Here is a 23,092-nt window from a genome sequence, read left to right on the forward strand (position 1 = left end):
GGAAGACAGGAGTCCGTTGCACTGCCAGGGAACAAACCAGCCGCAGAGTTTCTCAGGTTCAAGGAGTGGTCTGGTGATTCGCAGTTCAGTGGTGAGTGGCTATCCGGCTGCCGGGGTGCTTGGCACGGGCAGTTTGACCACAAACTGGGCTGGGGTGCGAAGAAAGAAAGGAAAACTGATTGTGCCCACCAGTCGGGGGAAGAAGCCTCTCCAGCCGGGAGATCTTCTCTGTCGTCGGGAAGTGGTGAGTCGGTTCTGCAGGGCTCCACCGGTGGTGTCATCGTGGTAGGTCGGTTCAGCTTCTCCCTCGTCGGATTCTCAGGTCCTGTGGCGACTTCTGAAGTTCCAGTCCCCAAAGCCCTGCTTTTATGCAGCATACCCCCATTCACTCAGCCTAGCTGTCAATGAAACATGCTAAGTGGTGAGCCGGCTGGCTCACCACTTGGGCCAATCACACAAGAGTGCGACCTGAGTTACCAGGGTAACTCGGTCCAGGGTGCCTAAACCCCCTCCCACACCCGCTGTGGTACCCAGACAGAGTGGCACCACTTTTGGAGGCTTCTGTGAAGAAGCCTGCCAAAAAAGTGGAACAAAGAGCTCGACTTGGGTTGGAGTCACAGAAGAGAACACAAACTCCATTTTTAAATCGAGTCTTGGCAAAAAATACCAACCGGAGAATTAATATTAATTAAATAAACCGGCGGTATGTTCGAGGCTATGAGAATTAAATAATTAAAGCTGGTAGCCTCGAACAATGGGAATATCCCATAGGAAAATATTTGCGGTCGAATATAAAAAGTAGTTTCCACTGCCACCAGCCAAAACTCGATCAGGGGGGACGGAGACGTGCCCCCTCGACTAACAGACCCCGGGGCAATCGAATTGCCCCGACCAGTACGTCCACAATATGATGGTTTGTACTGGTTTCTGTTAATACTTTGGGACTAGTAAAGCCAATGGTGACTTTACCTGCCCTGGGAGACAGTAGTCAGTCCCAGGGTATGGAGTCTATGGTGGGGTGTCACTATGGCACCCCTGTGTTACTGCACGGAGGGTGCTGTGTAACACACATAGTATAAAAACACATGAGACCCTATGGAGTAAAGGACCCCATAGCCCATAAAACACATTAAAAGTCAAAGGAACACCATAAATCATGTCCAAGAGTGGGAGAAAAAGAGTCTCACTCTTGGCAGGAGAAAAAAACAAACTCCAGAAATCCAGCAAAGCTGCTGGGGGACTCACTAGGTTAGGAAATTCAGACTAAAGAGAGAATTCTCCCTAACAGAGGCCCACGCCCAACAGAACAATTGAATACAATACTAAACACAGCTGAATTTGAGAAACAATTGAATAATTCAGTACAATCCTAAAAACACAGCTAGATTTGAGAGTCCTGCACAGTGGCAGAGAGGCCTACGCCTAAAAGAAAAATTGAGTATAATACTAAAGCAGCTACATTTGACAGTTTGGGAGAGAGGGAGGCAGCGGGAGATAATCAGTGTTTTAGGAAGATTTGCTAAGCAGCTAGGCTTCCAGGGTAGAATAATTGCTCTAATCCCCACCCAGGCCACTCCTACCGTACTGGTCCTAGTCGTTGCTGGTTGACGGCTGGCCACTGGCTTCCCCTGCTGACACCTGCAGATACTTTCTGGAATCGCCTCATTTGGAGCCGCCCTTTGCCTTGGGGCCCTTTTGCCTTGGGGCCCTTAGCTTTGGGGCTGCTAGGCAGAGGGCTGTCCATGGAGGGTTAGTTATGACCAAGAGGACCCACCAATCGGGTGCCGAGGCGGGCAGGGAGGAGGAACCAGGAAGTTTGGAGCAGGAGGGGAGGGCAGGGAGAGGGCTAGCAACGGGGCTTGGGCTGGCTGGGATACGAAATGGAACCAAGTCGGAAGGCCCAGGAGGGACTTTCTTTGGCAAAAAACACTCACCTGCTCAGCTCCTGTGAAGACAGTTCTGTAAACTGTAGTCAGAACCTCAGTTACTTCACCCAACACAAATATGCCTGAATCAAAATGACTGTCATCTAGTTGAACCAGCCTAGCACAGTGTCAGGGGTTAATGCCCATTAAGAGGAATAGGGCTCTGTGTGGAGGTTATTTTTAAAATAAATCGCATTTTGTGCGGGTCAGGTGGTGACGACTTGGTTCAGTCTAGTTAAAGTTCAGTGCGTAGATATGTTGATTTGAATTGAAGAATGACACTCTTATATTGATGTAATTGTCTGTGTGTTAATTATGCAAAGGAAGGTCCTCTTATGTAAGCCTGAGGTGTACACATGCAGGCTGTGCAAGTGTGATACCAACAGAACTCTCATAAACCAGAAATGAGTTTAGCACCTTTAATTAACTGGTTGGGTTATGCGTATATCGATGATGGGGTACAAGTAAGGAAATGCAACAGTATGATTTATCTTGCTTGGCTCGGGCAAATATTGAATTGGATGGCACTAAACACTCAGGTTCGTGTTTTAATGTTTATCCAGAGTTTCCAAGGGCCACCCCCCATTCCCCTGGCAAAGGTTCAGGCTCCTAGACACGTCCTAATCTGTCCTTTAGCCCAACCTCCTATTTGTACGGGAGCAGGGTCAGTATGGGGCATTTAATCGTCCAATTAAAAAGTGGCCCAGAGGGACCACCAGGCGGTGCGGACCAAGATTGCCAAGCTTGTTTCCCCCTGTCCCTGCCGAGACACCCGCAGGAGTGCAGTAGTGTCTGAAGCCATAGTGCAGCTACGGAAGGTCCATGGCGGCTGGCGGCGTCCCACAATGAAAGGCATAGAGACCCGGCCCAGTTGAGGCTGGAATCATGGTGAGAGTATTCGGATAGTGGAACCCAGCAGTGCTGCGCGGGGCCCGCTGGACCAGAGAGAGGGAGTAGAGGCCATTTGGAGAGGAACAGCCCAGGCAAGGCCGGAGTGGTGAGAGGAATTCCTGACGGAGAAGACCAGCGGAGCTATAAGGGGTGAGACGGCTACGGGAGGAAGGCACAGACGTGACAAGAAGATACGCGGCCCATGCAAGGCTGGAGAGGGCAAAGAGGTACCTGTATAAGGGACTCCAGCAGCAAGGTGCGTGACAGGCCGGCCCTGGGAGGAAGGAGCGGACCTGCATAGAAGGATGTAGCAGAGGCGGAGACCCGCCGTACCCCTGTTGGAGCAGTGCTGGGCCCCAGTGAAGAGACGAGTTGAGCTGGGAGAGCCCTTAGAGCTGTGACCCAGAGCAGTTCCCAGGAGGCACAGGGCTCCCTCTCAGTCTGTGCAGACCGGAGGGACTGGTAACTGGCCCGCCCACATCACACGGGCGATCCCCGGCAGCTATGGGAATAGCATCAGAGCAGATAGCGCCACGCCAGGAGGGATAAGGAGTGGTGGACATAGGGGCTGAGGGACATTCAGAAGGGGCAGGAGGAAAGAGATTGGGGGCAAAGGATACGCATAGAGGCCTGGGAGAGTGGATCCAGAGGAGTCTGTAATTTGATCTCTCAGGAAGGCACTAGTGCTCAGCAGGCCACGGGAGAAGTGGGGTGGAAGAGTGACTTTGTGGTGCCTTGAAGGTATCTTGGGGGTGACCGTGTCCAGCGGACGTTTGCCCACGACCCCGCTGGAGAAGCCCCAAGGATCCCCTAGACGCAGAGGCAGTGCACTGACTGTGATTGTGTCTCTACAGCGCTTCAGGGGGAGCTCAGGAAGTGGCCTGAGGCAAGCACCTGCTACTCAAACAAGATGGCGGCAGGCAGAGGTGCGCTGGCTCCGGCCCTGACTAGGGAGGATTCAAAGGACATCTTTCAGGAAATTAAGGCAATCCGGACAGATATCCAGGCGTCAATTTGTGATCTCAAGGGCCGAGTGGATAAGCTGGAGAATAAAATGGAGGGGATCGAGAATAACCACTTACAGATGATCCTCCTGGACATGAAATACGAGGCACGACTGGCGGACCTATAGGTAAGGGAAGAAGAAACCCTGCTGAAATTGGACGATTTGGATAACGCATAGCGCTGGAATAATATGCACATTTTGGGTCGAGAGCAGAAGGGAGAAAATGCGGCATAGGTGGGAAGGAAGGTACAAAGACTGATCAACCAGCTTCTTTACTTTGGAGGGCAGAAGGGAGGTGCAACTGGAGGGAGCCCACAGAGGTGGAGGAGGAGGAGGGCCACGGTCAATAGTACGCTTCCTAAGATACAGAGACAAAATGGAGGTCCTTGAGAAGGCAAAGTGTCTGGGGAGCTTCCAATACGAGGAGGACACGGTCAGGTTGTTCCAGGACCTCTCGGGTTTCACCCTGTCGCGCCGGAGAGACTGTCGCCCCTTTATGCAATGGTTGACGGAGAAGGGTATCAGATACTGATGGTCCTTCCCATTCGCCCTGTCCTTCGAAAGAGGTGAGGCGGACTATCAGGTGACCTGTGACCACGAGGCACAGCAGGTCCTGCATGTCCTCAAGGGGGAAGATTCAAGTGAAGGCCTGGAAGGGGCGGCGGCTGGAGCAACATGGGCCGTAGGGACCCCAGGGAATAAAGATGATGATGCCGGGCAGCAGGAAATTCAAGAAGCTGAACACCCTCCACAGAGTAAGCTCGGAGACCCTTGGGAGGGGAACGCTGATGCGTGGAGAGACAGAAGTGTAAAGACATAGTTGGGAAAGATTGACAGGACATTGGAGGGAAGTGAGGGGTTAACTGAGACGCGGGCGAGGCAAGTAGTAGCCCCTGCTGGCCCATCACAAGGTGGGCATCCTGAAAGGAAGATGGGTCTCAGTTAGGTGGGGGTGCGGGCGGGGTGGAGGTGTGGAGGGATGCGAGTTGCAAGGGGGAGAGAATGGTAAACGGCTCGGTGTAAGTGGTCAGTGGAGAGTGGAGGAGGCGGGCGATTGGAAGGAAACTGAATGGTGTAGGATAACTGTGACCGGCCCAATGTACTAAAGTTGGGAACCCTGAATGTGAAGGGATTGAAACGAAACAGTCGTTATTGGGGAGGGAATTTCACAATTGATGGTTGGATGTGCTTTTAGTCCCAGATGAGACAGGTTTTCTGGGCATCTAGCGGGGTTAAGAAAGGTGGAGTGGGCATCCTCCTCAATAAGAGAATCCGGTTGGGTGAGCCACGGGTGTGGATATGGGTGGAGGGGAGGGCCATGGTGGTGCCTGGAACCATATACTGCCAGAACATGGGACAGCCCCAGTTCCTATAGGTGGTTATGAGGGAATACTGGGCCAGGCAGTTGGGTTACTGCTGTTGAGGGTTGAGGAGACTTTAATATGTAGGCAGACCGGAGTATGGATCCTAGTTGGGAGGAGGGCAGCGAAGGGAGCGGCAGGATGGGAGAAGGGCGGGGGAGGGGGGTTTAGTGGACCTTCTGAGGCGTGAGGACTTGGTGGATGTGTGGAGGGAAGGTCACCCGTCTGACAGGAATGATACTTTTTTCTCCTCATCGCATGGGTCCAGGACTCTGATAGATTACTGGCTTATGCAAAGAGGGTGGTAATGGAGTAGACCTATCCCCATTAGTTGGTGAGACCACGATATGGTTATGTCTGTGTCTTTGGTGGGTCTGCAAACGAGGGAATCCCTCAGGCGCTGCAAAGACATGCTGGTGAAAGACGTGGTCTTTCTCGAGGAAATGAAGGCTGCCATAGGAGATTACTTTAGTATCAATGACATGGAGGAAGTGGGTCTGTGGATGGTCTAGGGCCTCCTGATACGCGAGGGCTCCTTTAAAAAGAGAATCCAGACACTTCGAGCAGAAACACTGAGGAGGGAAATCGGGACCCTAGAAGCGGTAGACCCAGGAGGTAGGGATAATGGCAGGGAGAACCTGGAAGTGGCCAGGGGTAAAGGGCAGGAGTTGAGGGATATTGAGGTGGGAAGGGTGGTCACAGGTTCCCAATCATTGAGACAGCGATTTTATGAGAAGGGGGATAAAGCTGATGCCGTTCTGGCAGCAAAGCTCCGGGGACAGAACGCAATAGATGGATCGCAACTGTTGAGGAAGCAGGTGGGACACTACATACAAGCGCTGAGGCAGTTGTTGAGGAATTTGCGGTTTTCTATGAGCAGTTATAGTGAGAAGGAGGGGTCTTGGGAGAGGAGATGGAGGGGTACTTATGCAAAATTTCTCTTCCGGCAGAAGTTGGAAGACCACGAGGCCCCTATTACCCAGGAGGAGGTACTTAGGTAATCAACCGGTTAAAGTTGGGAAAGGCCCCCGGTGAAGACGGGTACACCACAGGGTTTTATAAGGCGTTCTCAGGCAGTTTGGCGCACCACATGGCAAGAATGTTCACCCACGTCCTGTCCACGGGGGTGGTCGGTCATAATTTCGAAACCAAAAGGTCGAATGACAATAATGTTGAAACAATAATGTCAAAAAATAAAAAATCAAATTTTCTTTTTTAATTTATATATTTTTTTGGGGGTTTCGTGAGTAAAAAAAAGATGAAAACAAAAAAACAAAAAAATAAGGGGAGTTGGGGGGGAACCCCCCCATTTCGAATAAAAAACGTAGTTAAAAAGAAATTCGATTTTTTTTTTATTTTTCGACATTATTTTGTTTGCAAAAATGACTTTCAACATTTTTGCTTTCGAGATTATCACTATAAACCGTCCACGGGGAGGTCGCCCCCTCGTTTGATAAGGCATTGATAACAATTATATCCAAGGAAGGGAAGGACCCATGGCACCGTAAATCGTACTGCCCAATATCCATTCTAAATGCGGATGCCAAAATGTTTACCAGAATACTGGCCACTCGGATGGAAGGGGTCCTGCCACGCCTGGTCCATTCTGACCAGGTGGGGTTTACAGAGGGGAGGCAGACACATTGCGCAAAACGCTGCACTTGATGGAGGAGGCGGTGAAGGGGACGGGTACCCCGGCACTAGTGGCCCTCGATGCCGAGAATGCATTCGACCGGGTGAATTGGGGCTTTCTTGATGGAGTACTGCAGAAATATGGATTCAAGGGGATTGGGTCCTCCGACGTATTCCATATCTATGACAGTAATCACCACAGCTGTGCTGCTTCGGAAAATCTTGCCGCGTCTGCGTCCTGCGTCGATGACGTCGATCCGCTGTCCTCGAGGGCCTCCGTCGAGCCGACAACACCGGATGTTAGAAGTAAGACGCATGACGCCCGTAGCCTCAGTTCTGTTTTTTCCGTGAGCGTGTTTGCTTCGGAGGTCTCAGCGCACCTTGGTTCTTCTGAGTTCTGTTCTTTCGGTTCTTCGAACCTGTTCGTTGTGAAGATTTCCATGTTGTCTTCGTCTTCTACCACCCCGCGGCTGGGTTTTAAGAAGTGTCGGGACTCCGGGTCCAAGAAGTCGTTGATGAATTCACACGACGCCCGTCTCTGGTGCCTCGGAGAGGACCACGACACGGATGACTGTGTAGACTGCCAGTCGCTTACATCTAAGGTCTTGCAGCAGCGTAAGAAGAAGCTTTCTGTAGGTAAGGTGGCCAAGCTCTGGAAGTCGATATCCACTGGGCTTTCGACTGACGATTCGAGGGGCGACTCTCCACATCGTCGGCGTAAGTCCGGGGGTCTCGGTCCAGGAGTAGGTCCTGCCATTCTTCTGCCTCTTCGAGGCACTCACGGAAGCACCGGCATCGGCTGCCTTCCCCGTCCTCGTCCGAGGACTCCGCCCGACGGCGGGTAGCTTGTCCCAACAAGCATTCCACTCCTGCGGAATGGGATTAATTTCGGCAGGAGATGTTGGTGATTTTTCAGTCGCAGGGCTCCGGTCCGTCCGCGCCGTCGAAAGACGCTGGCCGTGAACGTGCTAGAGACACCACTCGCATGTCTTTGGGTTCGAGCGGTCATCACGATCTCCGGGCACCTTCGAGGTCCCGGTCGGACAAGGATGGCCGCTCTAGACTTGCCCGCTCCAGGTCCCGGTTCTCGACACCCTCGAGACCGTCGGAGCCTGTGAGGTCTTTGAAGAAGATATCGACGCCTTTGGCGCCAAGGTCGTCAAGGGACTATCGAGGCTCTGCCTCCGAGGAAGCCATCGACGCCTTTGGCGCCCAGGCTGTTGAAGGACACGCTCTGGGCTCCGCCCTCGAGGACTGTGTCGACGCCGATTCCATCGACGCCTTTCGAGGCTGTTTTGTTGGAGGTACCCCATGGCACGGGTGGAACCCCCTAGAAAGGCTTTGGCCAAGGCTAAAAATGTCTTTGTCCCTTTTTCTGTGCCCTCATTCCAGCCTCTGGATTATATTTCTGAGGTGGATGAAGGGTCTGAGGAAGGTATGGTTCCTGAGAAGGTATCTGACGAGATTTTGTCTGGACATAGCCAGATTGAAGACCTGCGGCAGTCGTTGCACGATGCAAGGGTGGTCTGGACACCTCTCCGGAGGTGGAGTTCTGTAGGCCTGAGCCTGGCACCCATGCTGAGTCATCGTACCGGCGCCTTATGTCGAGGGTCACAGAATACTTGGGGTGGTCTGCGCCACTAGTGGATTTTCTGCAGGATGACCTGACGGATATCCTCGACCAAGGTCCACCAACTGACCCGGTACTGCCATTCCATATGGCCTTGCAGAGAAGGGTTGCAGCAGCTTGGACTGCTCCAGAGATTTTCCCAGCAGTGAGCAAGTCTTTGCCGTGAAAATACTGCCCAGCAAGTAGCGACCCCTGCTACTTGACCACGCACCCCACTCCGGAGAGTGTGGTGGTGTAGGCGGCTACGGCCCCGGCAAAGCAGGCGTCGTAGCCTACCATCCCTCCTGATAGGGACGACAAACGTTTTGATGGCTGGGCAAAGAAAGTGTTTTCTTCAGGGGTATGGCTTTACAGGCAGCCAACTCCGTATGTGCCTTGTCATGTTTCACGCACACTCTGTGGAACTGTATTTAGTTAGCGGCTGATCATATTCCCTAAGGGGAGGAACGGGATGGTTTTCTTGCTATTGTGCAGGATGGCAAGGATGCCATGTGTGAGTCCGTTCAGTCGGGTCTGGACTTGGCAGATTGTGTCAGCCATTCCATGGCGGCGAGCACCGTAATACGCAGGTTTGCGTGGTTGCGGAAGTCAGGGTTTGCTCCGGATGTGCAAGCCCGGCTCCTCAGCATGCCCTTTGATGGTGAACATCTTTTTGGCAGCAAGGCTGACGAGAGCCTTGAGAGGTTGCAGACCTCTAAAGCTGCAGCGAAGTCGTTGAGCGCTGCAGTTCGCCATCCTCTGCCTTTTCGTCCTAGAGGACAGCAATGGAGGGGGGGTTCCTTTCGATATTACTCATCTTTTGTAAATCGAGAGGAGCTTCAAGTCAAAGGGGCCAACGTAGCAGTACCAGAGGTGGAAAACAGAGTACTCGAGGTGCCAAAGCTGCTCGGGCAGTTGCATCTTTGCCCTCAGGCACTGCCGCAGCTGCTTCAGCTCAGTCATGAGGCCATGTCCCATGGTTCGCCGGTTGGGGGGAAGGCTGGCGCAGCATCTTGTAGAGTGGCGTGCCATTACTTCAGATGTGTGGGTTCTGGAGATCATAGCCCACGGCTACTGTTTTCCTTTCCGGCAGAGGCCTCACGACAATCCACTGGGGAATCTCTCTTTGAAGAGTCTGGATCCGCTCCTTGCGCAGGACATACAATCCCTGCTGGAGAAAGGCGCCATAGAACTGCTGCCTGTAGCGGAGAGGAACAAGGGATGGTATTCCCCTTATTTTTTTATTTCAAAGAAAGACGGGGGATTGAGACCCATCATGGACTTGCGCGGTTTGAACAAGCTCCTCAGGAAGGACAAGTTCAAGATGGTTACAAGTCCTCCAGGCCCTTCAACTCCAGGACTGGTTGGTGTCTCTCCACCTCAAGTATGGTTACTTTCATGTGCCGATCCATGCCAAGCAAAAGAAGTACCTTAGGTTCGCGGTTGGCGACTCGCACTTTCAGTTTCGGGTCCTGCTGTTCGGATTGACCTCCGCCCGAGGGTTTTCACGAAGCTCATGGTGGTGGTGGCAGCGTATCTCAGGAAAGGGGGGGGATTCACGCCTACCCCTAGCTGGAAGATTGGTTGATCAGGGCGCGCTCTCCCAAGAAAGTCCTGGATCATCTGTCAGTCACCTGCCGCTCCTTTCAAAGGCTGGGCTTCTCCCTCAACTTAAAGAAGTCCCACTTGACGCCAACTCAGCGGCTCCAGTACATCGAAGCAGTGCTCGGTGTCATGATCTCTGCTTCCAAAAGATCAGGACTTGCCCGACTCCCTTGGAAGCAGACCCATAACCCCGGTTCCGAGTGCCAGCCAGTCCCAATTGGGAACTTTTGGACCCTGTCCTGGCGCCAGTGGCACCAGGCTCATAAAGATGCCCAGTCCCAGCGCTGGAAGCGCCGGGCTCATAATGCTTGGGTGGACTTACCTGCAGCAGACCATGCTGCTTACTTACCTGCCAGTTGAACCCCTGATCCTCTTCTGTTTGGGACTACTTTTCCTGTTGGGTGGGGCAGGAGCCACTCCCCTAGGTTCAGAACACTGGAACTCTTCTGGAAAGCAGGAACTCTTTTCTTAGGCGTGGCTGTGGAAGGAGACACCTAAGCACTACAGGAGGCTATTTAAACCACACCCGATGGATGAATCTTGCTTTGCGTTATTCTGCATTCTCTGCAGCAGAACGCTCATCGTGTCTTCTGCTTCTGATCCTGGGCCTAAGGGAACAAAGGCTTACCATCCTGGAATCCAGTCTTCAGCAGCACCTGTAAAGACAAAGAAAGAACAGGTTAGCACTACGGTCTTCAGTGGCAGCGCATCTCTTACCTGGTCCATCGGCTGTCACCAACGCCTCGCGCTGCATTCCGGCATCTGAAAGACAAAGGCTTACCTACTCTTCGCATGCTCCGGAGGCCTTCGGCGCTGCATCCTGCATCTGAAAGACAAAAGAAGGTGCGTTTAAAGACATTGGGCAACTTTATTACTCACGTGCCATTACTCCTTCCCACGCCGAATCCAGTGGGTATTCCAGCACCCTTCAGCTTCTCTAAAGCTCCGAACTTGTACCTGCAAGATAAAAGGGACAGTTAGTGCGCATCGTGAAGCAGGCTACAAGCGCTTACTTACGTGCTTCCAGGCGCTTCTATTCCTCACGCGGGTTCGATCCTCAACTCTCATCAGCCCGCCATCGCCGGAACCCTGCAAAACAAGAGATATCATTACAAAAGACTTTTAAGACATTTGAAGTGCCCAGAACTTACCGTTCGTGCAGTTAACGACGGACAGCAGTCCTCTGAGGTCAAGAGGCCTGCACCCTTATCCAGTGAAGAAACTGGTTACGGCACCCTGCCCCGAGGCAGATGGAGAGCTCGGCGTTCACTTACCTAAGGTGAGGGTGTTAACTTTTGGGGTTCTACAGGAGAAGAGAAAGGGAAGAGGAGAGAGGCACCCAATAACCCCAGTTCATTAATCCCATATTTTCTATCTGCAGACATCTTACTCTTCGAGTCAGACATACAGTGCACAGAGGTCCAGCCCAAAGAGCCAACCGTGTGTTACACATCACCTTTGAAGATACGGCATTCACCCAGTCAAGACTGGCGCCTCTGCGGGAATCAGGTGAGCGTTACAGAACGCAAAGCCTATCGCAAAACTCCCACCCAGGCGCTATGGAAACCTCGGATACCGACCAGCTAGCCCAGTTACTTGGGGAACTAAGAGCAGAAGTGCATGCAGCCCGTCAGGAAACGAATGCTCTAAGAAGGGAACTGATTATTTCCAAGGAGCGAACAGACGATCTCGCTAGACAATTGCTACAGTCACAAGCCGGACAAACTCCGTTACCCGCATCAGGGGCAAATCTTCCTTCAACATCCTCTACGAACCCAGTGCAGATCAACCTACCTGGGAATGTACCTCTGGCTCCGCCCGAACGATTTTCTGGTGACCCAAAGAGGTTTGCAGTATTTATTAATCAGTGCCGGTTGCACTTCTTATGCCGGCCAGCAGCCTTTCCAACTGATCAAGCTAAGGTAGCTTTCGTGCTTTCGTACCTTAGTGGCAATGCGGCAGACTGGTCGATCCCTCTAGTTAATCAAGATGATCCGGTTCTCCATGATTTTCGAGCTTTTCAGCTCAGTATGGAAAAACTGTTTGCAAGACATTCACAGGGGCAGGCCTTGGACAATGAGCTCCTTTCATTGCGACAGGGTAATCAAGACCTTTTGGCTTATATTGCGTCTTTCAACAGACTGATAGTGGAAACTCGATGGCCTGAGGACAAAAGGATTACGCTGTTTTATAGAGGTCTACGTGGAGAGCTCAAAGATGTGTTAGCCCAAGTAGTGAATCCCCCGCAAGACTGTTCGGACTATATTGACTTAGTCGTTCAAATTGACCACAGACTGCAGAACAGGAAGGCCGATCGTTCCAAGTTTGATGCTCGAGTATTTTCCAAACCACCAACTCCTACCAAAGGAGTAGACTCCGGGGAACCCATGCAAATAGGGGGCCTGAAAGGACCACTAACAGAAAAGGAGCGGGAAAGGAGAAAACAGCTGCAATTATGCCTCTATTGCGGAAACTCGGGGCACTTTCTTCGAGACTGTCCGGTGAAACCAGCCAAGAAGGCAGTAGGAGCTGCAGTTACCAGGGTCACAAACTCTGAGCAGGGAAACGACCTCGCCCGACAAGAATAGAGGTCCTCTTGCCGAGCGTTAAAACCAGTTCTGTGAACTCGCATTTCGTGATACCTATGGTTCTCATTAGCCCTGAACATCCGGATCGATTACATGCGTTTGAAGCTTACGTCGACAGCGGTGCCATCGGCAATTATGTGGATCATGAAATGGTTTTGAGGATGAATCTGACTCTTTGTCCAAAGGCTGTAAAGGACGTCATTACTACGGTGGATGGTACGGAGATAGCCTCCGGACCAGTAACGCATACCACCCAAGAAGTGACGCTAGTAAGTCAAGATGGACACCATGAGAAGATCGTGTTCGATGTGATCAAGGCCCCCCCAGTTCCAGATTATTCTAGGAATTCCTTGGTTAGAGAAGCACAATCCTCAGATCGATTGGCGAGCAAGAACGGTTCAGTTTCCAGAATGTGTCTCTACTTGTCACCCTCGACCTGGTGTTGCACTGGCAGCAATTTCCTCGGAGGCTCCTCAGTTACCTCCTGAATACCTAGAATTCCAAGATGTTTTCCGGAAGGATCAGGCTAACTCTCTACCTCCCCATAGGTCTTATGACTGCCAGATAGACCTGATACCTGGATCTACTCCTCCTTGTAGTAGAATTTATGCCCTCACCGAGCCTGAGAATCTTCACCTCCGACAATACCTGGATCAATACCTAGCGAATGGGTTTATTCGTCCTTCCAAGTCCCCTGCTTCCTCAGCTTTGTTCTTCGTTCCAAAAAAAGAAGGGGACCTTAGAACTTGTATAGATTATCGCGCCCTGAACCAGATCACCGTTAAGAATAGATATCCGTTACCTTTGATCCCTGAACTCCTGGACCAAGTCAGAAAAGCATGCATATATACAAAGCTGGATCTTAGAGGAGCCTACCACTTGGTACGAGTAAAAGAGGGCGATGAATGGAAGACGGCCTTCCGCACCAAGTATGGGCTATTTAAATATCAGGTCATGCCCTTCGGACTTTGCAATGCCCCGGCCGCCTTTCAATATTTTATGAACGATGTCCTCAGAGAGCTCATAGATGTGTGCGTTGTCGTTTACATTGACGACATCCTCGTTTATTCTTCATCGGAAACTGAACATCGGAAACACGTGAAAATGGTCCTCGAGAGATTGCGTCAACACAAACTTTTCGCTAAGTTGGAAAAATGTGTTTTCAACGTGACTGAAGTTGAATTCTTGGGATTCATATTATCACCTAGCGGAGTGCGTATGGATTCAAAGAAGGTCGATGCAATTCTCAAATGGCCATCGCCATCCTCCGTAAAAGGTGTTCAAAGCATGTTAGGCTTCGCTAACTTTTACCGCAGGTTTATCCCCGAATTCTCTCGAATAGTCCAGCCCTTCACCGCCTTGTTAAAGAAAAACAAACGTTTTGAATGGTCTACCGAGGCGGAACAAGCTTTCCAGAATTTGAAGACTAGATTTATCTCTGCACCGATCTTAAAACATCCTCGCCCAGAACTCCCCTACATCATTGAAACTGATGCTTCGAGCCTTGCCATGGGGGCAGTTCTATCACAAAAGGACCCAGTAACCAATCAGTTGCATCCCGTGGCATTTTGGTCCCGCAAATTCTCGCCTCCTGAAATCAATTACACTATTACTGATAAGGAACTTCTAGCTATCAAGTGCGCCTTTAAGGCTTGGCGGCATTATCTTCTGGGGGCCCGACACACCGTTACTGTGATTACAGATCACCGAAACCTGCAATATTTGAAAACCGCAAAAGCTCAATCCTCTAGGCAACTCCGTTGGGCACTATTCTTTGCTGAGTTTGACTTCATAATTACCTATCGACCTGGTACAAAAAACGGTAAAGCTGATGCCCTTTCTCGGATGGGAGTGGAAGAACATTTTATCAATCCTAAACCTGTACCTATCATTCCCGAACAAAGAATTCTAGGTGTAATCGCCACACAATCCATAGAGGAAGTTAAGGATAAAGCCAGGCTACTGGTAACTCCAGCAGACATACAGAATTGGCATCTGCCGGGAAAGGACTTTACGGTGAAGGACAACCTATTATATTTCCAAGAACGGTTATACCTGCCCAGCACAGATTTACAGAAAAAGGTAATCTCTTGTTATCACGATTCTTTAATGGAAGGACATCCCGGTATGACCAAGACCTCGGAAAAGATCAAGCGCTACTTCTGGTGGCCGTCTTGGAAAAAAGATATCAGAGACTTTATAATGCCTGTGGAGTATGCGCCCAAAACAAGAGTCAAAAGGAAAAACCAGCCGGCCTCTTACGCCCTATTGACATCCCGCCTCGCCCTTGGCATACGCTTTCTATGGACTTCATCACCGATCTACCTCCATGCTCCGGATACAATACGATCCTAGTAATCGTGGACCTATTCTCCAAGATGGCGCATTTCATTCCACTCAAAGGCTTAGCAACAGCAGCAACTCTGGCCCGAGAATTTCTCGAAAACATCGTCCGACTGCACGGTTTTCCTTCAGTTTTAATTTCGGATCGAGGTAGTCAATTTATTTCTCATTTTTGGCGAAGTTGCTGTCGGTCGGCTCAAATTGATGTGAGACTTTCGACCAGCCACCACCCTCAAACCGACGGACAAACCGAGAGGACCAATCAAACTCTGGAACAGTATTTGCGCTGCATGCTACAACAAACTGAAACAACTTGGAAAGATATCCTTTGGATAGCCGAATATGCCTACAATAACTCTGTCCACTCGGGAACTGGGAAGACCCCGTTTTTTCTTTTATACGGTAGTCACCCTCGAACCTCGGAGTTGGATCCACTCCAAGATCTTGGAACACCAGCAGTAGACCACCTGCATTCTACAATCACCCAAGCCTTTAAGGAAGCTGTTTCTCACCTTCAAAGGGCTAAAGAACAATACAAGAAAGGAGCAGACCAACATCGGAAGGAAGCCCCCCAATATCAAGTAGGAGATCAAGTCTGGTTATCCACCAAATATATACCTCTAAAAGGACCACGCACATTCAACCCAAGATACCTTGGTCCCTATTCCATCACTACCATAGTAAATCCAGTAGCGGTCAAGTTGGACTTGCCCCCTCACATGAAGATACATCCGGTCTTCCACGTCTCTCTATTAAAACCCGTGCAACCTCAAACCCGACTAACTACATCTCCAAAACCTATTCTAGTTGATGGAGAACTCGAGTTTGAAGTCAAAAGCATCCTGGATTCCAAGATCTCCAAATCTAAACTATTTTACCTGATTGACTGGAAAGGCTACGGTCCCCAAGAAAGATCCTGGGAACCTGCAGAATATGTCCACGCGCCTCGTCTAATCAAAAGATTTCATCGAACATTTCCTAACAAGCCCAAATCCCCGGAGAAGCCCGGTTTGGGAGGGGCCTTGAGGGGGGGGTGCTGTCATGATCTCTGCTTCCAAAAGATCAGGACTTGCCCGACTCCCTTGGAAGCAGACCCATAACCCCGGTTCCGAGTGCCAGCCAGTCCCAATTGGGACCTTTTGGACCCTGTCCTGGCGCCAGTGGCACCAGGCTCATAAAGATGCCCAGTCCCAGCGCTGGAAGCGCCGGGCTCATAATGCTTGGGTGGACTTACCTGCAGCAGACCATGCTGCTTACTTACCTGCCAGTTGAACCCCTGATCCTCTTCTGTTTGGGACTACTTGTCCTGTTGGGTGGGGCAGGAGCCACTCCCTAGGTTCAGAACACTGGAACTCTTCTGGAAAGCAGGAACTCTTTTCTTAGGCATGGCTGTGGAAGGAGACACCTAAGCACTACAGGAGGCTATTTAAACCACACCCGATGGATGAATCTTGCTTTGCGTTATTCTGCATTCTCTGCAGCAGAACGCTCATCGTGTCTTCTGCTTCTGATCCTGGGCCTAAGGGAACAAAGGCTTACCATCCTGGAATCCAGTCTTCAGCAGCACCTGTAAAGACAAAGAAAGAACAGGTTAGCACTACGGTCTTCAGTGGCAGCGCATCTCTTACCTGGTCCATCGGCTGTCACCAACGCCTCGCGCTGCATTCCGGCATCTGAAAGACAAAGGCTTACCTACTCTTCGCATGCTCCGGAGGTCTTCGCACTGCATTCCGGCATCTGAAAGACAAAAGCTTACCAGCTCTTCGCACGCTCCGGAGGCCTTCGGCGCTGCATCCCGCATCTGAAAGACAAAAGAAGGTGCGTTTAAAGACATTGGGCAACTTTATTACTCACGTGCCATTACTCCTTCCCACGCCGAATCCAGTGGGTATTCCAGCACCCTTCAGCTTCTCTAAAGCTCCGAACTTGTACCTGCAAGATAAAAGGGACAGTTAGTGCGCATCGTGAAGCAGGCTACAAGTGCTTACTTACGTGCTTCCAGGCGCTTCTATTCCTCACGCGGGTTCGATCCTCAACTCTCATCAGCCCGCCATCCGCCATCGCCGGAACCCTGCAAAACAAGAGATATCATTACAAAAGACTTTTAAGACATTTGAAGTGCCCAGAACTTACCGTTCGTGCAGTTAACGACGGACAGCAGTCCTCTGAGGTCAAGAGGCCTGCACCCTTATCCAGTGAAGAAACTGGTTACGGCACCCTGCCCCGAGGCAGATGGAGAGCTCGGCGTTCACTTACCTAAGGTGAGGGTGTTAACCTTTGGGGTTCTACAGGAGAAGAGAAAGGGAAGAGGAGAGAGGCACCCAATAACCCCAGTTCATTAATCCCATATTTTCTATCTGCAGACATCTTACTCTTCGAGTCAGACATACAGTGCACAGAGGTCCAGCCCAAAGAGCCAACCGTGTGTTACACATCACCTTTGAAGATACGGCATTCACCCAGTCAAGACCGGCGCCTCTGCGGGAATCAGGTGAGCGTTACACTCGGCACGTCCCTGGGGTAGTGTTTCCCTCCCCAGGTGAGGGCTCATCACATTCTGCAGATGGTGCACAAGTTTCAACCTGCCCAGAGTCTCCCGGCGTTCGAATTCTTGAGGTTGCTCGGCCTCATGGCATCCTGCATTCTTCTTGTGCCAGAGGCTAGGTTGCGGATGAGATCTCTGAAATGGGCCCTCAAGATGCAGTGGTCACAGTCCTCTGGCAGGATATCGGACCCCATTCAGGTGCCGCCCTTGGTCGCCCAGGACCTCCTGTGGTGGGCCGTTGAAGGCAATCTGATGAAGGGGGCTCCATTTTGGCTGCCCTGGCCGGAGGTGACGATCGTGACGGACGTGTCCCTCACGGGATGGGGAGCTCATGCCAACGAGTTGACAGTCAGCGGTTGTTGGTCTCCATCGGTGTCCAGACTCCATATCAATCTGTTGGAGCTGAGGGCTGTCAGGCTTGCCCTGAAGGCTTTTCTGACAACTGTGCAAAGGAAGAATGTCCCGATTCTGACAGACAACACAGTGGCCATGCACTACCTCAACAAAAAGGGGGGGGCAGGGCCACTTCCTCTGTGCAGGGAGGCAATGCAGCTCTGGTTCTGGGCCATCAAGCAGGAAATTTCGATCTCGGCAGTCCATCTGGCCGGAGACAAAAACGAGACGGCGGACGCTCTGAGCAGGCAGAGCGCGATCTCTCACGAGTGGGAGCTGGCTCAGGAGATTCTCCTGGAGATCTTTGCCCTTTGGGGGACCCCACTAGTGGATCTCTTCGCCTCCAGTGTCAACCGGAAGTGCGAGAAGTTCTGCTCGCGTGAATTTCCTCGAAGAGGAGCCTTAGGGGACGCGTTCGGGGTGCGAGTGGTCCTTCCCACTGCTGTACGCGTTTCCTCCAGTCCCCGTCATCCCCCCTTATCTCTCTTGCTCTGCCTCCCCCCTTATCTCTCTCGCTCTGCCTCCCCCCTTATCTCTCTCGCTCTGCCTCCCCCCTTATCTCTCTCGCTCTGCCTCCCCCTTATCTCGCTCGCTCTGCCCCCCGCTCTCTCTCTCTCTCTCTCTCTCGCTCGGATTTTTGCTTTTCACGCCTCTGCTGGTGCCATCACATGATTGTCAACATGGAGAAAATGCACGTCTCCTCCTGATCTTAAAGAAAGTATCCTGGCTACTTTATTATATACCCAAAAGATGCTTTGTGGTGACCTTGGTTGGGGCACTTTCATCGGAACAATGGCTGTGGTAAGGTGGTGGTCATGGAAAATACCAAATACGACAATTTGGGTTCCTGGAATAGATTAATGGGCTGGTGAACAGATGGGAAATATCCATTTGCATATCAGTCTGTCCCCCCACATGGGCAGTCCAGCACCAAAATGCTATGGCAATTCCTCTGTGAACAAGAGTACCAACAGCAACCCCATACACTTGTTTCAGCCTTGTTGGGCCTCATCAGTGATGATGCCCAACAAGGCTGAACCAAGTGTATGGGGTTGCTGTTGGTACTTTTGTTCAGAGGGGAATTGCCATAGTGGGACGGGACAAAGACTGATATGCAAATGGATATTTCCCATCTGTGAAAGGTACAGTGAGCTAAAATGTGGCTGCGCACTCGCAAGTGGGTACCATCCCTAAGAACAGGTCAATGGGCCGTGTTCGTTCTCGCAGAGGGGCCCCAATGGACGATTTCTGATTACATAAGGGACTTCGGTTTATTCACCCTAAGTTTCCACAGGGCATCCAGATGTGGACCCCTTGCTCACTGTACTCAGAGAGGCACAGCTCCACCTCACTGATGATGCCCAACAAGGCTGAAACACGTGTATGGGGTTGCTGTTGGTACTCTTGTTCAGAGAGGAATTGCCATAGCATTTTGGTGCTGGACTGCCCATGTGGGTGGGACAAAGACTGACATGCAAATGGTAATTTCCCGTCTGAAAGGTACAATGAGATAAAATGTGGCTGCAGACTCTAGAGTGGTTACCATCCCATAGAACAGGATATTTTTGCTGTGTTCGTTCTCTTAGGGAGGCGCCCATGACTAATTATTTCAATCCCAAGTATGGACTTTGCCCTTATGTAAATAAAAAATAATAATCTTTGATCTTTTATATCTGTTTATATTCTGGCCTAATATTTGTTGCTCCTTATTTACACTCATTAAACTTTTTGTGTTTTTCTCATTTTTACAGCTTTTAAAAAATAAAGCCTACGTCATCCTAATGATCTGCTTTGGAGCAGGTATCGGAATATTCACCGCTTTTTCTGCACTTCTGGAGCAGATTCTCTGTGTTGTTGGCTACTCAAATGTAAGGCTCTTTGGGATGTCATTCTTCCACACATTGCCAGATTCACTTACAGAATTGTTATTTAACTATTTTCGATCACCACCCTGTCAATCAGCAGATCATATCCCCTGTTCCCTCCCCCTGCATCATTCACTACCCTGCCCTGCTCGTCCTAAATTATCCCTGATCAACCTGTGCCACCCCTCACTTCCACGCCTTGACCCTCCTTGCCCCCACCATCAGCATGCACTTCCCTCTGGAATCAAGGCAACCCCACAATGTCCAGATTCAAGATCAACCTCAGGAACCACCTTTTTTGCCTTCAGCAGTCCTCAGATTCTGACTCCAACATAGAAACACTGTAAGCCCTAATACTATGGTTACATTGGTCACTTGTAATTGGGTATTTATTTTGTACACAATAAGCATGTGTTCCATTGTTCTGCAGTGCTATGTCCCCATTTTCTGTTTCGAACTCCCTCCCCAGCACATCCCAATGTACGATACAACCAACTTGTTTTGACCCCAGTTAAAGCACACAGCAATGTTATGTGAAAAGTACGCTACTGCCATTAAATATAAACATTGCCTTACCTGATTAGTTACTGTTAGCAGGGTTCTTCAATTTAAATCCCTTGTGTTTAATGCCTTTTATGCTAGATTAATTCCTTCTGAAATGCTGGATTAACTAATCAATGCTTGGGCAAGGATGTGAACTTTAATTTTCTTTGCATTTCTTTTTTTTCCTTTTTTTTATTAGCATTTGGTTTCAAACTTAAACCTTAGCTAAAAACAAAGAAAAATAACAGAAAACAAGCCATTTAAAAACAGAAAAGAATTAAATGCTGATTCAAGATCTCTCTCTCTTCACAAATAAACCAAAGCAAGAAGGCCCATACTCAATAGCATGAAATGTTAACGAAAAACCTTACAATTTACACTCAAAGACCACCATTTGAATAGGCGGGCCTTCCGCTTTGATATGCAGCCCTTCTCTGGTTTAGTTATCCATCATTAGTTCAAAAAGTTCTTTAAAAAAGGCCAGCAAAGCTAAGGTTAACGAAATTTGTGAGCTCGACATCAGCCTCCCCCCACCAATCCTCAGCCGAAAGAGTTGTTAATTTGCTGATATATTTAGCCAGCCATTTAGTCCGGAGATCTTTAGAACCAGGACAGTTTAAGGTAAGGTGGAATAATATTTCTCGTTCACAGTCACACAGACGGCACCGGATGTCCTGTAGTTCAACCGGTTTCCTGACCTCTATAACTTCCTTGGTAGGTTATAAATTCAATCTCACCCAAAATTATCACGCTTATATTTGCAAGGGAATTTAGAAATATAGGGCGGCAATGAACCCTTTGCTCTGATATCCGTGAAATTATTGCTTTTTGAGTTTGCTCTGGTCTCCAGTGCTTGGATCCAGTCGAGGTCGTACAGCTTCCTTTTTACTCGGACTGGGTGTAACCGTAACGACTCCACTGTTTCCCCCAGGTCGACAAGGATGTCATTACAGAGTGAGCTCCAAGTGGTCAATGGAGCCTCAGAAGGTCTAGCCATAGCCAGTCCAATTGCCGCAAGGCTTCCTTCTGTTCCCTTAGCACAACATGTTCTGTGAGATTGGAGGGCCTTTTTTCTTTTTGAGACGTGGGCTTACGTCAGAAGGCTTGGTGAAACCCCAATTAGTTGTCTTAGAGTCATAAGCAGGCGGTCCTGGAGATAGCCCATTCACATCTGACAGGAGGCCATTTAGGTCAGATGAAGATGCAGGCCCAAATTATTATGTTCTACAGGCCAGGTATCCATGCTGACATTAAGAATTTCGTCCAGTCCTGTGAAATTTGTCAGAAAACCAGTACTCGTATGGCACCACGAGTTCCCTTAAATCCTTTGCCAATCATTGAAATCCCATTCTCAAGAATTAGTATGGACATTGTAGGGCCCCTAGAAAAATCAAAAATATGGCACAAATATATTTTGGAAATCGTAGATTGTGCAAAGCGATACCCAGAAGCCTTTCCCCTGAGAGAAATACCACCCAGCAAATATTGAAACACTTGCTCCCTTTCTTTTCAAGAGTGGGGTTTTCAAAAGAGATACCAACACATCAAGACTCTACATTTATGAGCAAACCCATGGGGGAAGTAAAACAATTATTGCATATTACCACTTTAAGGACCTCAGTATATAACCCACAGACAAATGGTCTTTTAGAAAGGTTTAATAAGACACCGAAGACCATATTGTGGAAGTTAGTGTAACAGGATGATGGAAACTGGGTTCAGATGATTCCATAGGCTTCATTTGCAGTTAGGAAGACCCCCTCAGGTTTCAAAAGGTTTCTCCCCGTTCAAATTACTTTATGGACAGGAGCCTTGGGAGTCCTAGATATGTTGAGGGGAAACCTGGGAAGAAAGAGCAGAAGCCCCAAAACCAGTCTCCCAAACTGCCAACCAGCTTAAAGAACACATGACAGTAGTTAGATCTTTGGTACAAAACCATATGGCCTAGGCACAAGAACAACAGAAAGCCTCCTACAACAAAAAAGCTTCTTTGAGATCTTTTTCAGTGGGCCAAAAGGTATTGATATTGTTGCCCACTTCTAAGAACAAACTAATATCTAAGTGGCATGGACCATATGAGGTGTTGGAATAAATGGGACCTTGTAACTATAACATTTCTCAACCTGATCGCTGCATAAAAACACAAGTCTACCACATTAATCTTTTAAAAGAATGGAGTGAAAATCCTTCAGAGTCCACTGCCCCCATGTTGCTCTGTTTGTTACCGATTCAGATAACATCCTAATTCTCCCCGAGCTCAGTAACAACCAAAAGCAAGATATATATGATCTTCTACAACAATTTACTAATGTGTTTAGAGAGGAACCAGGAAGAGTGAATGGTATTGATCATTACATCCATACTCCAGAAGGCAAAGCGGTACATTTAAAACCCTACTGATTACCGGAAACTTGAAAAGAAACCATCATTCAGTATGTCAAATAAATGCTCGAGGCTAATATTATTGAACCATCTACTAGCCCCTGATCCTTCCCCATCGTGTTACTGGCAAAACCCGATGGGAGTTGGAGGTTTTGTATTGACTTTAGAAAGGTAAATGCCATGTGCGCCTTCAACGCTTACCCAATGCCACATATTGACGATTTTATTGATTGGCTGGGTAATGCTGTCTATCTCTCCACTATAGACCTCACGGAAGGTTATTGGCAGGTTCCGCTATACGGGCCTGACAAAGAAAAAAACTGCCTTTGCTACCCCTACAGGTCTGTTTCAATGTAAAGTATTACCATTCGGTCTACATGGGGCTCCCGCAACATTCCAGAGAT

The 23,092-nt window shown here is 49.6% G+C and overlaps 1 protein-coding gene across 4 annotated transcripts in view; it reads left to right on the forward strand.

Moving 5' to 3' along the window:
- Window positions 1-23,092, forward strand: part of SLC49A3 (solute carrier family 49 member 3) — a 684,087-nt gene that overhangs the window by 365,551 nt on the left and 295,444 nt on the right. For 3 of the 4 annotated variants that reach the window (XM_069630598.1, XM_069630601.1, XM_069630600.1), the window contains one exon: window positions 19,650-19,766. The exons of the other annotated variant lie outside the window; for it this stretch is intronic. In XM_069630598.1, coding sequence (XP_069486699.1) covers window positions 19,650-19,766 — 117 coding nt within the window. The remainder of the gene's footprint in view (window positions 1-19,649; window positions 19,767-23,092) is intronic. 4 annotated transcript variants of the gene reach the window in all.

Source organism: Ambystoma mexicanum, chromosome 6q (assembly GCF_040938575.1).
Source record: "Ambystoma mexicanum isolate Mex_15411 chromosome 6q, UKY_AmexF1_1, whole genome shotgun sequence".
NCBI lineage: Eukaryota > Metazoa > Chordata > Amphibia > Caudata > Ambystomatidae > Ambystoma > Ambystoma mexicanum.